General features: G+C 28.6%; 1 protein-coding gene across 1 annotated transcript; it reads right to left on the reverse strand.

Annotated features, from left to right (window-relative positions):
• Positions 1-5040: 5040 nt before the first annotated feature.
• On the reverse strand, positions 5041-8076 carry LOC131647260 (bidirectional sugar transporter SWEET5-like). Its single transcript, XM_058917171.1, has 6 exons — positions 7946-8076; positions 7742-7778; positions 6491-6707; positions 6191-6352; positions 5962-6084; positions 5041-5692 (listed from the first exon to the last, which is right to left on the reverse strand). Exons 1-6 carry the CDS (start codon positions 7986-7988, stop codon positions 5573-5575), a joined length of 702 nt encoding a protein of 233 aa, XP_058773154.1. The 5' UTR covers positions 7989-8076; the 3' UTR covers positions 5041-5572.
• Between the last annotated feature and the right edge of the window lie 5074 nt (positions 8077-13150).

Consider the following 13150-nt stretch of genomic DNA (forward strand, 5'->3'; position numbering starts at 1 on the left):
CTACCGCACATAGCCATGTAACACGACGCAATCGAGAAAAACTCGTCATCAGTCAGCAACCAAACTAGAAAATCAACACCAGCCGCAGCCGGGTCTGTGTAACACCCCAAATTTATCCCGTAATTAATAGGAAAATCATAGTACAAAAATCTCAAAATAAACATCGCATTTGAGGCGTCACATTTTCAACTAAAAACACATCACAAATCATGCTCATAATCATAGATACATAACACGTATAACGGAGGAATCATACTTCATTAAACATTCAAATCCAAATAGTTCATAATATCGCAGCGGAATTCAAAGAACAACATAAATTCAAACCATAACATCTTTTCCTACATGGAAATAACTATCCAACATGTCTCAACAAAATGATAACAACAACAAAATCCAACAAGGTATAACAACATAATCAAAACAAGAAAACATCTCCCGAGTGCTATGTATCATAGCATAGACACACTGACTTGAGCTATAAGATAAATGACTACTCCACGTCGTTACCTGCACGTTACCAACCAAGGGTAACATTTAAATAGAAGGGGTGAGATATCAAACAGTATAAAGGAAAGTATGATAATATTCAAAGCAAGGAAAAGATCATACATCGCTCACCATTTCTCATCACATAACATCTTACAACAACTTCCATCACAAACAACAATGTTATTATCAAGTATGACGACATATTCAAATTTGCAAGTATGATAACAAATACATCACGACAAACATCTCATCATCATGTCACAACAACATCTTATCATCTCAACAATCCAAATGCAATTCGAATACAATTCAAATGCAATTCAAATGCGACTCGACTTATGCAAATACATGTGGTACCATTTGGAGTAAAACACCCGTCTTAAACATTGCCACTTGGGCCATCGTCGTTGCCATTATCAGGCTAATAGTCGTTGCCATCTTTCAGGATAATAGTTGTTGCCATCTTTCAGGCTAATAGTCGTTGCCATTTTCAGGCTAAAAGACACTTATGCAATGGATGCGACTCAATGATGCACATCCACAAAAACACACATTTACAACATACGACAACATCGTCTCAAAAAAATCAACTCAATTCCAAAGTCTATGGCAACAACAACATCATTACTATAATAGTAATTTATCACATCTCAATCACGTCTTTACGACATACAAGCATACATCACATATAACTTCACAAAACATCATTAAATCAGCAACGTACAATTCGAGAAAAGTTTCTAAAGAGTCATGCTAATTACATTCATTAGTTATACATTGATTTCAGTGTTACGGAGGTTCAAACGGCATTTAAAAAGGAGTTACGAATCAAAAGATACATCATTTCAAAGTTACAAAAAGTTTTACACAGCAGTGTTTGCTTAGCGGACTAGTTTTACACAGCAGGGTTCGCTTAGCGGCTAAAAATAGTAACTTTCAGTTTTCGCAACTCCGCTTAGCGGTCCAGCTCTGCTTAGCGAGCTCGCGAATTTTTCAAAATGTTCCCAGCATCCGTTTAGCGAGCCAGAGCCGCTTAGCGGACGTGCGATTATGCAGAAAAACAACAGAACGGACAGACATGCACAATCCCACTTCCACCACACCAAACCCTTCTCAAACAGAAATTAGAAGCATATAACAATACCAGCTAACATCATCCATCAACAATCATTATTCAAAACATGATTTCAACCATAATTTCATGAAAATCCAACATAAACCCTAAGATTCTACAACACATATTCATGGATAACAACATACAATCAAAATCCCATCATAAACATCATCATACAACCCTTTATCATGAAAGAATCCCACCCTTAACTTGAGTTTTGGATTGAATCCAACTCTATCTTCAACCTAGCTTTCTCCTCTTCTCTTCACTCTTCTCTTTTTTCTCTATTTCCCTAAATGAGCTTCTAATCTTCTAATCTCTAAAACCCTTACTAACTTCCAAATTGCTAATGGGCTCTATTTAGCACCTCTCAATTACTAATTCTATCATAGGCCCAATAACTAATAAACTCACTAACTTATGTTATTTACTAATAATTCCCAATAAAATAACATAAAACCAATTAAGCACATAATTATCACATAATTCATATAATTGTCAATTACTTCACATAACACATAATAACATAAATAATTAAAGTAAAAACGAGCGTTACAGTCTGCACCTGTCAAAAGCAACTTCAGGCGCGCACAGTCTGCTGCCACAGAAGCGGACATATCAGCCAGCGGATTTCCGAAACAGCTCCAAGACCATATGCCACCCGACCAACTTCCCATAGCTGCTACTGAAGAATCCTGCAAAATAGAGACATTAAACAGGCCCTCAAATTACACCTTTAAGATAACCCCATCCAACCAAGCCAAATTCCAAAAGTATGTAGAATAGTCGTTGCCAATGTGGAACTCACAGTTCTTCGCAAAAGAATCCCGCGGAAAATGATTACCCAACGAAGAAACATCCATCCACAAACCGACTTCAAAACATTATTATTGAGATTTCCTCCTCCGTTGGCCGCTATCAACTTGATGTCTCCATAACGATCCTTCTAAATGTGATACCATAAAGAGTTAGAACCATTTAAGATTCGCCACCTCCATTTGGACAAAAGAGCCATATTAAACTTCTCCATTCTTCTCAAATCAATACCTCCCTTATCAACCGGTAAGCACGCGTCATTCCATCTAACCCAGTGGGTTTTCCTATTCTCTTTTGTACCTCCCCACAAAAATCTACTTTGAATTTTAATAAATTCTCTAATAACATTCTTGGGAGCTTTATAGAAAGAAAGAGTAAAAATAGGCAAACTATATAACACCGATTTAATAAGAGTTAATCTCCCACCAATGCTAATCCATCTACCATACCAAGTAGACAATCTCTTCCTAAACTTATCTAACAATGGTCTCCAAGTGTTTATCTTTCTAGGATTGGAACCGATAGGTATGCCAAGGAAAATGAACTATTTCTTTTCCAACTTACATCCAAGAAAAGAGGTGGCAATATCCAAAAAACAAGGATTAATGTTTATCTCGATAAGCTTTCTTTTGTGAAAGTTGATTCCAAGGCTTAATGAAATTTAAGAAGTGTTTAATAGTTTTTTGAAGTAGCAACACAAATATTAGTTTCGTTCATCACTAACTAGCAACATTATAAAATGACATTCTTCTAACATTTATATTGTTAACTTTAACAATAGAACTATAAACAAAAACAAGTCATATGCGTACATAGACAATATTATAAAAATACATTCATGTAACATAAAACAACATTATGAACTTAAATCATATAGCAATCAACAAAAACAACTCAAATGCTTGCTAGATACAATAACAATAAAACATCATAAATGAAAAAGAATGCACGGAAGAAAAGAGGGGGGTTACCGGTGTGAAAAAAGAGAAAGGAGGTGCAATTTTGCTAGAAAAAAACCCGTTTTCTTCTCTCTTTTGTTCTCCTACTTTTCTCTAACAATCATCTCAAAGTTTCTCCACTCTAAATTTGTTTTCCCATAAAATGTCTTATTTAACCTCTATTTACACAAAAAAATTAAGATTTTTAGTGTTGTAAATAGTCAAAATACAAGGTTTAAGAAATAATAACTTATTTCAAATGTAGCAGATTTGTAACGGTTTGATAGTGCTGCAGTATTATAGTGTTGGAACAATTTGTAATGCAACAACAATGCTGAAATTTGTTTGATACATTTAAATGACAACCCTAAAAGAGATAATGCTAAGGAAGAAAAATCCTTAAACAAAAAATTGAAGATTCTATATATATATATATATATATATATATATATATATATATATATATATATATATATATATATATATATATATATATATATATATACTAAAAATTAGTAAAAAATCATATTATATTTTATAATCCACTTTTTATATTTTTTAATTTTTTTATTTAAAATATGATAAAAGATTTAAGAAATCTTATTATAATTTTTATTCAATTTTTAAAAAAACTTTTTTTTTTGTTATTTTTTCCTACTAATTAAAATAAATAAAAAATTTAAAAAAAAAATTATGATGAAAAAAAAAAAATAGTACATGTAGTGATGACTTGAAACAAAAATCTATTATTTATTTATATTTTTTAAAATTCTTTAAAGAAAATAAAGTAAATAATAATAATAAAATTAAACACAATAAAAAATATTTTTTGATATATTTTTAAATCCCATATAAAATTGGGTACTACAACTCAACATCGATAATTATTTAGAAAGAATGTTAAGAAAGAATGTTAAGCAGGATTTTAGAGTGTTTCATTCTTGATTTACAATAATATGGACGCGTGTTTGGCACATAGAAAGCCTCAAACATATCATATATGCTTGTACCAATTCATTCTTGATTTGCAACAATATGGGTGCACGCCTGACCCATAAAAAACTTCAAGCATATTTTTTCTTTTAAATAAGGATCATATGTTAAAAAAGTAAAATAATATATTACCTAGTATAATTGTTGAAAATGAATCACATATTTCTTGTGTATTTTGTGGAGTCACTCCCGAATCTTCATACCATTTGTTATTTAGTTGTCATGTTGCCGCTTTAGTTCGGAAAGAAGTGGCCGGTTGGATTGATTTTGTAGACTATAAAACGGTTGATCTTTTGGATAGCTTTTTGAAGTGGAGTCGTTTTTGTAAGCACAAGAAGGTTAAAAAAGGAAAAGAAGGTTGTGTTTGGTTAGCAACAATATGGTGTTTATGGATCCTTAGGAATGAGATTGTTTTTAGAGAGGAGGATTGGAGCGTTTTGGATGTTGTTTGGAACACCAAAGTTTTGTTATGGAGGTGGTCTTTTATCGGGAATATTACACAAACAAATTGTAATTTTTATGAATTTTGTAAAAATCCTTTGTTTTATATCTCTTAAGTTTTATTTGGTGTGTAATTTTTCCTCTTCCAAGTAATTTTTTACTCAAATCTTTTATAATCGGGTTCGAGAACTTGTGTTCTCTATTATGAAACTTGCTTAAAAAAAGAATTGGGCCAATCAATGACTGTTAGAGGAACTAAAGAATATAATTGGAAAATGATGGTTAGTTGGCTACCATTAGGAGCAATGACAATGTTCTCACATATTATTACAAACTTAAATCAAAATTAATAAATGTCTTCCCCTTATTAAATATTTCTTGTGCTTCCTTCATATTCAATACAAGACAAAACATAAAAATAAGTAAAGACATAAGGAATTAAAGAAACTATGATGTGTAAGGTTAGTAAATTCTTTGGTGCTATCTTTTGGTTTGCGGTGGTGTGGGCAATTTGGCTTGTGCGAAATGATACTTTCTTCGAAGGTGGTACCAAAGGGGTCCGGGAAATTGTGGAGATGACTAAGTCATTAGCGTGGGACTGGTTCTGTGCTAGGATTAAGGGGGGTGCTGGTTGTAATAGTTTGCTCTGGTTCCTAGATCCTTTGTCTTGCATTCGTGCGGCATCGTTGTAACTTTGTTTGATTCGCATCTTGTAGACGGGTTGAGTACCCCTTGTACTCCTTAATTTCATATTTGCTTATCAAAAAAAAAATGAACACTACTTAGTTGGTTTCATCTCAACATCACCATCTTCATTGTTTTCATCTTTGTTAGAGCAATAACAAGCATATAGAATAAGCTGAACAATTCCAGAAACTACTCCAATGCTGTTGCATATCTACAAGAACAATACACAAAATTGTTAAAACATTTTTTTCAATATATTTTAAGAAAAATAAAAGTAAAAAAATGATTTAAATTTTTTTTTTAAATATTGATATAAATTAGAAACAAACAAATTAAATTAGTTATCTTTAAGACTTCACTATAGAATTAAAAATATTGTTTAATCTTCAATTTACATTGATAATTTAATTTTTGTTAGTATATATAAAATGAAGGAAAAAAATGATAAATAAATAAATAAATAATTAATGAATTGATTACCAAGATATAAATATCAAATGGGTGAAGGATAGCATAAGTTGTCCAAGCCAAGCCATTTAATAAGTTTGCTAGAGAGAGCCAAAATGGCATATATTTCACACTCTTAGTTTTTATAACTTTTACCTGTTCATATAATATCAAGAGATAATTAATATAAGTAAAGCATAATATGTTGATAAATTAAAATTTTTGTTACAAGTTTGAATGATATAATTGAAATGAGCCTTACCATGACGGTTAGAGGAGCGAAATACATCATTACGTTGAAGACACCAGAAATAACACCAACTATCAAAGATCTTTTTGTAGTGTCATGAAATGCTAACATTGTTATCAGAACAACGGCCGCAAACAAAATAGTCTCAATAGCAAGAATAAGAACTAGTTTTTTCTGAAATTATTAGGAAGAAGATATGAGTCACATAATAGGAATTATAGGAAGAAGATCTTTCTGTAGTGTCATGAAATGCTAACATTGTATAATCTTTTATACAGAGAATTTTAATAAAGAAATAAAAGACATATTTACCCTTCCTTTGTTGGTAGAATAGATGTAAAATATGGTGAGAAAGACAATTTCAATCACAACTCCTGTGCCATTGATGGTATAGACTAAAGTGCTGTGTGGGTGCACAAAAGGCATTCCATATAATACCCAAAATGCACAATTCATTATTGTGGCTAAGTATGGATCTGGTTTGAATTCTTCTACAGCTTTCTTCTTTATAATTCCATAGAAAGTTGGACTGCAATTCATTCATATTCATTCATTCAATTATATTAATTACATATTTATATAATTTATTACATAATTAGTAAAAATAAATTTGTATTTTAAATAATATAATTTGAAACAGAAGTAAGTGAATCATGCTTCCTATTTATTAATTTTTTTTTTTTTATCATTGGACGGTGATGATGAAACTTCTGAAACTGTGAAAAAATATTACCATAAATGGTGTGTGAGTTAAATAAATACTTTTTTATTTGAAATAGTACATATTTATAATTTTAAAGTCCATAGTGTTTAAACTTTGACCTCATAAAATCATCAGTAATATTATTGTTATAGAAAAACTAACCCAAAATTTTAAATTTATTGTTACTCTTATATAAAGATATTAGTCAAATCTAATATAAATATTAGAAATAAGAAAAATAAAAAAATATAATAAAAAAATATGATATGCTTAATACAGAAGAGTTTCAAATGATTAGTCAAAATCAATAATTAATCAGAAATTGAAAAAAGGAAAGTATTAAAATGCTAAGAAGAAAATATGAACCGTATATTTAAAAATGAGGGTCATACAATCATATACGCTATTCGTCCAAAAATTATGTATTATTATTTTAATTTCACTCTTAAAGATTTTAACATAAAGAAAGTCACATAAATTGTTTTAAATATTTTTATGAAATTATCCCGTTCAAATTTTAATAAGTATATGAAATTTAGATATTCAAAAAATTTATAACAGAATTATACAATACTTTTTTTTTGAAAAACTCTTTGAATTAAATTTTTGTTTTAAGTTTTTTAATAAATTATTTTTTAAAAAATTATATAATATTAAAAAGTCATTTTAAAATAATTGAATTAAACAGACTTTACATCTAGTATAAAACAGTTAAAAATTTATTAAAAATAATTTTTTTTCTGTAATTATTAAAAAATAAAAGATTTCAAATAAAAATAGAGTAAATATCATCCAAAACTGCAAAATGTTATAAACAAAGAAAATGTCAAGAAAACAGAGTAAGCATATAAAGGAATTACGCTGGTGACAAAAACAAACCGAAAGAGATCACATTGCCTGCACATAAAAAACACAGCAGAAAAAAAAACCCAATAAGCTTGTACCCAAAAACTATGCATGTTATTATTTTAATTTAATGTATATTTTTCATAGCAAAAATGAATATAACCAAGAAAAAAAAACAGAATTTAGAAACATGAGATGAAAATGATTGAAACACAAACCTAGAATTCCAACTGCTGCACGAGCTATTGAACTGTTTCCCATTATTTTAGAAGCTCTTGTTTCTACAGAGAAAGTGCAAGAGAAACACAGAGAAAGAAGAGAAAAAGTTGATAGAGAGAAATAAAAGAGAACAGAGACCTATTTATTGTTAAGGTTTGATTATTTATTTATATTTTCATTTTTTTATACTTTATTTATTTATTTTGGAAATATAGTATATTGAGATTTTTTATAAACACTTTTTTAAAATTAATTTTCACTCTAACTAGTTTATAGAAAAAATTCCTTAAATACACCAGTTTAAAATAATTCTAACTCTGACTACTTTCTTGAATAATTCGTCAAATTCTCTATTTAGGATACTGAATTTTTACAAGAGTACCATCTTTTTCTTATTTATTTATTTTCTCTACTTTTGCATATATATATATATATATATATATATATATATATATATATATATATATATATATATATATATATATATATATATATATATATATATATATATATATATATATATATATATATATATTTTGTTTTTGTTTTATTTTTTAGTGATGAAATGAAAAATAATAATTATGTTCGATATTCCTATATACTAGTATTGGTACGAATGGTAATGTACATTTTAACTTTCTCAAGATTTAGAGAAACTGCATAGTTTGAATGATAACAATGTGTGAGAAACTAAACATATGTAGACAAATATCAAAAATTTGTATAATTATTCATTTCTATCTTTGAACAAAATGATAATAATCATTACAAATTTACAAACACACAATTATGAATTTTAAGATTTGAATTTTAGTGACAGTGTTTAATCAAATAATATCAATTTTTATTAAGTAAATTAAAAGTTACAAGCAGTTGCATAATTATTATACCGTAAATGAATAATATTTTATAAAAATGATCTTTAAGAAAATAAATAAATATGTTAAAGAAATTTTAGTTACATGTAATTACCCAAATAATAGAAAACCAACATAATAAGAAGGGTTGTCTGCTTTTAATTTTAATTTTAATTTTATTTTACTTTACTTTTATTTTTGTTTTATTTATTTTCCTTGGAATAGGTTTTTGTCCACAATTTTCTTTTTTTTCAATAATTTTTTAGCTTATATAAAAAAAATTATACATTTATTTAATTCATTAATTAAAGATAATATTAGTTAAAAATATAAATTACAAGTCATTAAAAAATAAACATATAATTAATTTTTGGTGAGAAAATGACCAACATACCTTTGAAAAACTGTAATGATAAAATCTATATAAACTTTATGTAACTAAGAAATGGGTAGGTTTTCAGTTTTCAATACAAAAATTTAAGAGATCGTAATTATTTGAATTTAAAATAAGAAAATTAATTATTTTAATGAGTGAGGTAAAATCAACATACTCAAAATTGGAAGAACCGACTAAAAACCCACTCAACCGGAAGAACCGACGTTTTACAAAGATGAAAATACAGGACCAAATTTCCAAAAGTATTTATTACTATAGCAATATGGTTTTAATACCACTAAGCATTCAAGGCTTATTATGAGCAAAGTGTAAGTCATGCAACAAATCTTGCCACCATCATACACCTTTGATACCTTACCATTTGTTCACATATAGTACTTTATATAATTAAATTTTTTACACTTTGTCTCACTGTTAGTAATATGGGACCAGAGTATTTACTAAATTTAACATTTTTAAAAGATAAATAGAATATTTACTCAACTTTACATTCTTAAAAGATAAATATGGCAAAATCAATTCAACAAATTTAAAAATATTATTTTTATTCTTATGATACATCAACATTAATCTTATTCTTATGTATTGAATTAAATATATTATTATTATTATTCTTATCCAACAAATAATAAAAGGTTTTATTTGGTGTTTAGAACTTTTCTACATTAAAATTAAATATTTTGAGTTTTAAATGTTATAAACTTATAAATATTATATATTTTATTTAATATAATATTTTACTATGTGTAATATATTAAAATTAATAAAAAAATATAATATTTTTTATTAATGAGCTTACTCCAGTTAAACCTTTAACACTTAAATTCCTATCTATACCAGTTTAATGTTCGATCCGATTTTAATTATTTTGGGTAAAATAAAAGCACTACTACGAATGACATATAACATAAAAGAAGATTAGATAAATAAAATAAATTTTCACTTACATGATAAGAGATTATGTAAGAAAATCAACCTTAAACTAAATTTTGTTCTGCTCTTGCAATCTATTTATAGATCTTTTTCGAGCCTCTTTAACTTCTTTTTGTTATGTCAAATACTTTCATTATTAATATTTGAGTATTAAAACGTAGCGACCTCGATCTATAATGATGGTGTTCGTGTTCTAATTGGATGTAGAGTATTTTTTGTATATTAATGTGTTGACAATTTTTTGAACGTTGTTACTTTATAAATAGACGACAAAGATATATGAGACAAAATTGAGTTACTTTTCTTTTCGGTTGTGACATAAAATCGAGGTAAAATGTTATTTCTTTTTTAAATAAAAAGTAAAATAAAATATTCCCCTCACTTTTTTAATCCACTGAGGTAATAGATTATTTCTATTAAAAAAATGAAGTAACATGTACTGTATATTTTTTCAATTTTTTTACCATTTCACTAATTTCTTTGTGTGTTGCAATATTCAAACAAAGAACTATATTCAAAATAAATTTTGCAAGATGTTGCTTGCAATATATTATCAGTATGATTATGAATAAATTTTCAGTATTGTCAGTCGTGGAAAGCAATAAATTATAGAATGTTTTCTTTGACTGACAATATCGAAAAGTTATTTCAAAATATGTGGTCTTATATGAGGTGAAAACAACGACAACAATACCATTATGTGAAATAGATTGCAAGAATAAATAAATGTTTTGTTCAAGGATTGGTGTTAGAAGAACAACAACAAATAACTTTGAAAGATTTCTTAACTAGTTAAGAAAACTTGAAGATTTTTTCTGTCTTGTAATCTCTCTCAAAGATTGATGTTAACGAGTTAGGAAGGGATGAAGATGAGTAAGATTTAGGGTACAACTTAATGAACGAGTGATTTTATAGTTAAATCTATGTATCTAACCCTCAGTTATTGAATACACTAGGTGAATAGTAAAGGTAGAGAAAAACACAAGAAAGGGGGGTTTGAATTGGGTTTTCAAAAAATTTGCCCTTTTAGAAAAATATTTGTTTAAGATAAACATTAAAGAATACAATAAAGAAAAGATGACACATTCAATTATCCAGGTTCCCCTTAGAAAATGTTAGTCCTATCCATCTGCCAAGGTGATTTTGCGTTAGAAAATAACTTAATCCACTAATCATAGAAATGATTACAATTGCACAGGCCAACTCCCGGTGACTAACAACCAAATATTGATCAATTATGTTAGTGATCCCTTAAGAATTCTGACCCAACTAATCCAATAAGAGATATAACGATCAACAACTCCTTTAAGAATTATGACCCAAATGGTCCCCTAAAGAAGATTTTCCACCATGACAAACTGTCATTGTGTTCTTGAGTTTACAGACTAAGACTAGTCACTCAAGGAACAATCAATAGAAATTGGTTATCATATGTGTTTAAATGATTCCTTCTTAAAAGCATATTACACAAAAGATTTAAGTACAAATACAACACAAAAGTGTTGAGCAAGATATGAGCAACAACTCCTTGCTTTTACAAGATTCTACAAAGATGTATATGATAAATGTTGAGTTGCATCTTGTAGTAATCTTATTTCTCTTCTTTCTTTGTCTTCTTCAGCTTCAACTTCATAATGTTGCAACAACTATCGCTTAGCTTTGATTAAGCTTTGGCTTCTTCACATTTTGTAGTAGCATTGCAGCTTAAACATTTGTGAAGAACAACATCTTTGACTTTGGCATTTGCAACTAGAAGTATCTTTGGATTTTATTATTGCAGGGACAACCAGTGGATTTGGCTGTCAGCATTCGACAGCTTTGGGTGTTCACCTTCCAGCAACATTTCTTCTCAAGTCTTGATCTTCATTTATAGTCTTCAGAGAAAGAGACATTGTGAAGATAAAAGAGTCTTTTCTAAAAGCCAACGGTTACTTTCCAATGGATAGAAGTGTAGATGTTGGATAGTAGAATATGTTACTTTCTTATCCCGTAGCTAGCAGCTTTGACATGATGGCGTGGAAGACAGCTTCTGAATAGTACGAATGTCTTGATAAATGTGATTTGTTAAGCAAACTGTTATACTGAATCTTTTTGAGAAAGTTTCTTGATCTTATATTCAAATGATGTACTTGTGATTCTGAAGTAGTAAGCTTGGAAGAGATCACTTTTTTTTGTTCTTCTGATAAGTAGCTCAGAGACTACTTTATTATGATAGAATGAGAACATCAGAACCTAATAGGAATAGAACTTTGTCTTTCAAAAATAATGACAGCAGCCTTTCTGAAGTACGGCACAGGACTTCCTAGATCAAATTTGTATCTGAAGAGATAACTGATTTGAGGTGGTAACATACGAACAATACGAGCAATAATATTAGAGTCTTTCAGAATAAAACAATGTCTTCAAATAATAGTGCACCAATGTATCTGAGGAGCACGTCTTGATATATGATCAAGAGTTCTAACAACTAATCTATATTTCTGATTTGTATCAGCTGATCTTGACTATGTCTTTAGAGTAATAAGCAACAACTCTTATGACGAACATATCTTGACATATGATCTTTAAAGCAACAACATGTGTCTAATGTAGACTTTTTTTTATGATTTGAAGCAATAAATTCTTGTTGACCAATTTCTTCTTGAGATACTTGAAACTTCTAAAGCAGCAGCTTGTTGAGAAGTACACAAGAGATCCCATTCTGATTAACATTCAACATTCCATAGAACTACTGATGTTCCTCTAGACGTAAAAGCGAATAGTCTTTCTGATGAAAATATATCTGATAATTCTTTAGACAACTTTCCTAAATCACTCAGAGCTTTTGATAAATTGCATAACCAATTCTTGTTCTAACATTCTCCCCTTTTTTTATGATGGCAAAACCATGTATTTTGATTTAACGATTTTACAAAGTAATATCATAATCGAATTTAAAATACAAAAGAAAATTTCCCTTGTTTAGCATAAGCTCCCCCTGAGTCAAAGACTTATAGTTTAGAATGAAGGAATATCTT

The sequence above is a fragment of the Vicia villosa genome, linkage group LG2, assembly GCF_029867415.1.
Source record: "Vicia villosa cultivar HV-30 ecotype Madison, WI linkage group LG2, Vvil1.0, whole genome shotgun sequence".
Lineage (NCBI taxonomy): Eukaryota > Viridiplantae > Streptophyta > Magnoliopsida > Fabales > Fabaceae > Vicia > Vicia villosa.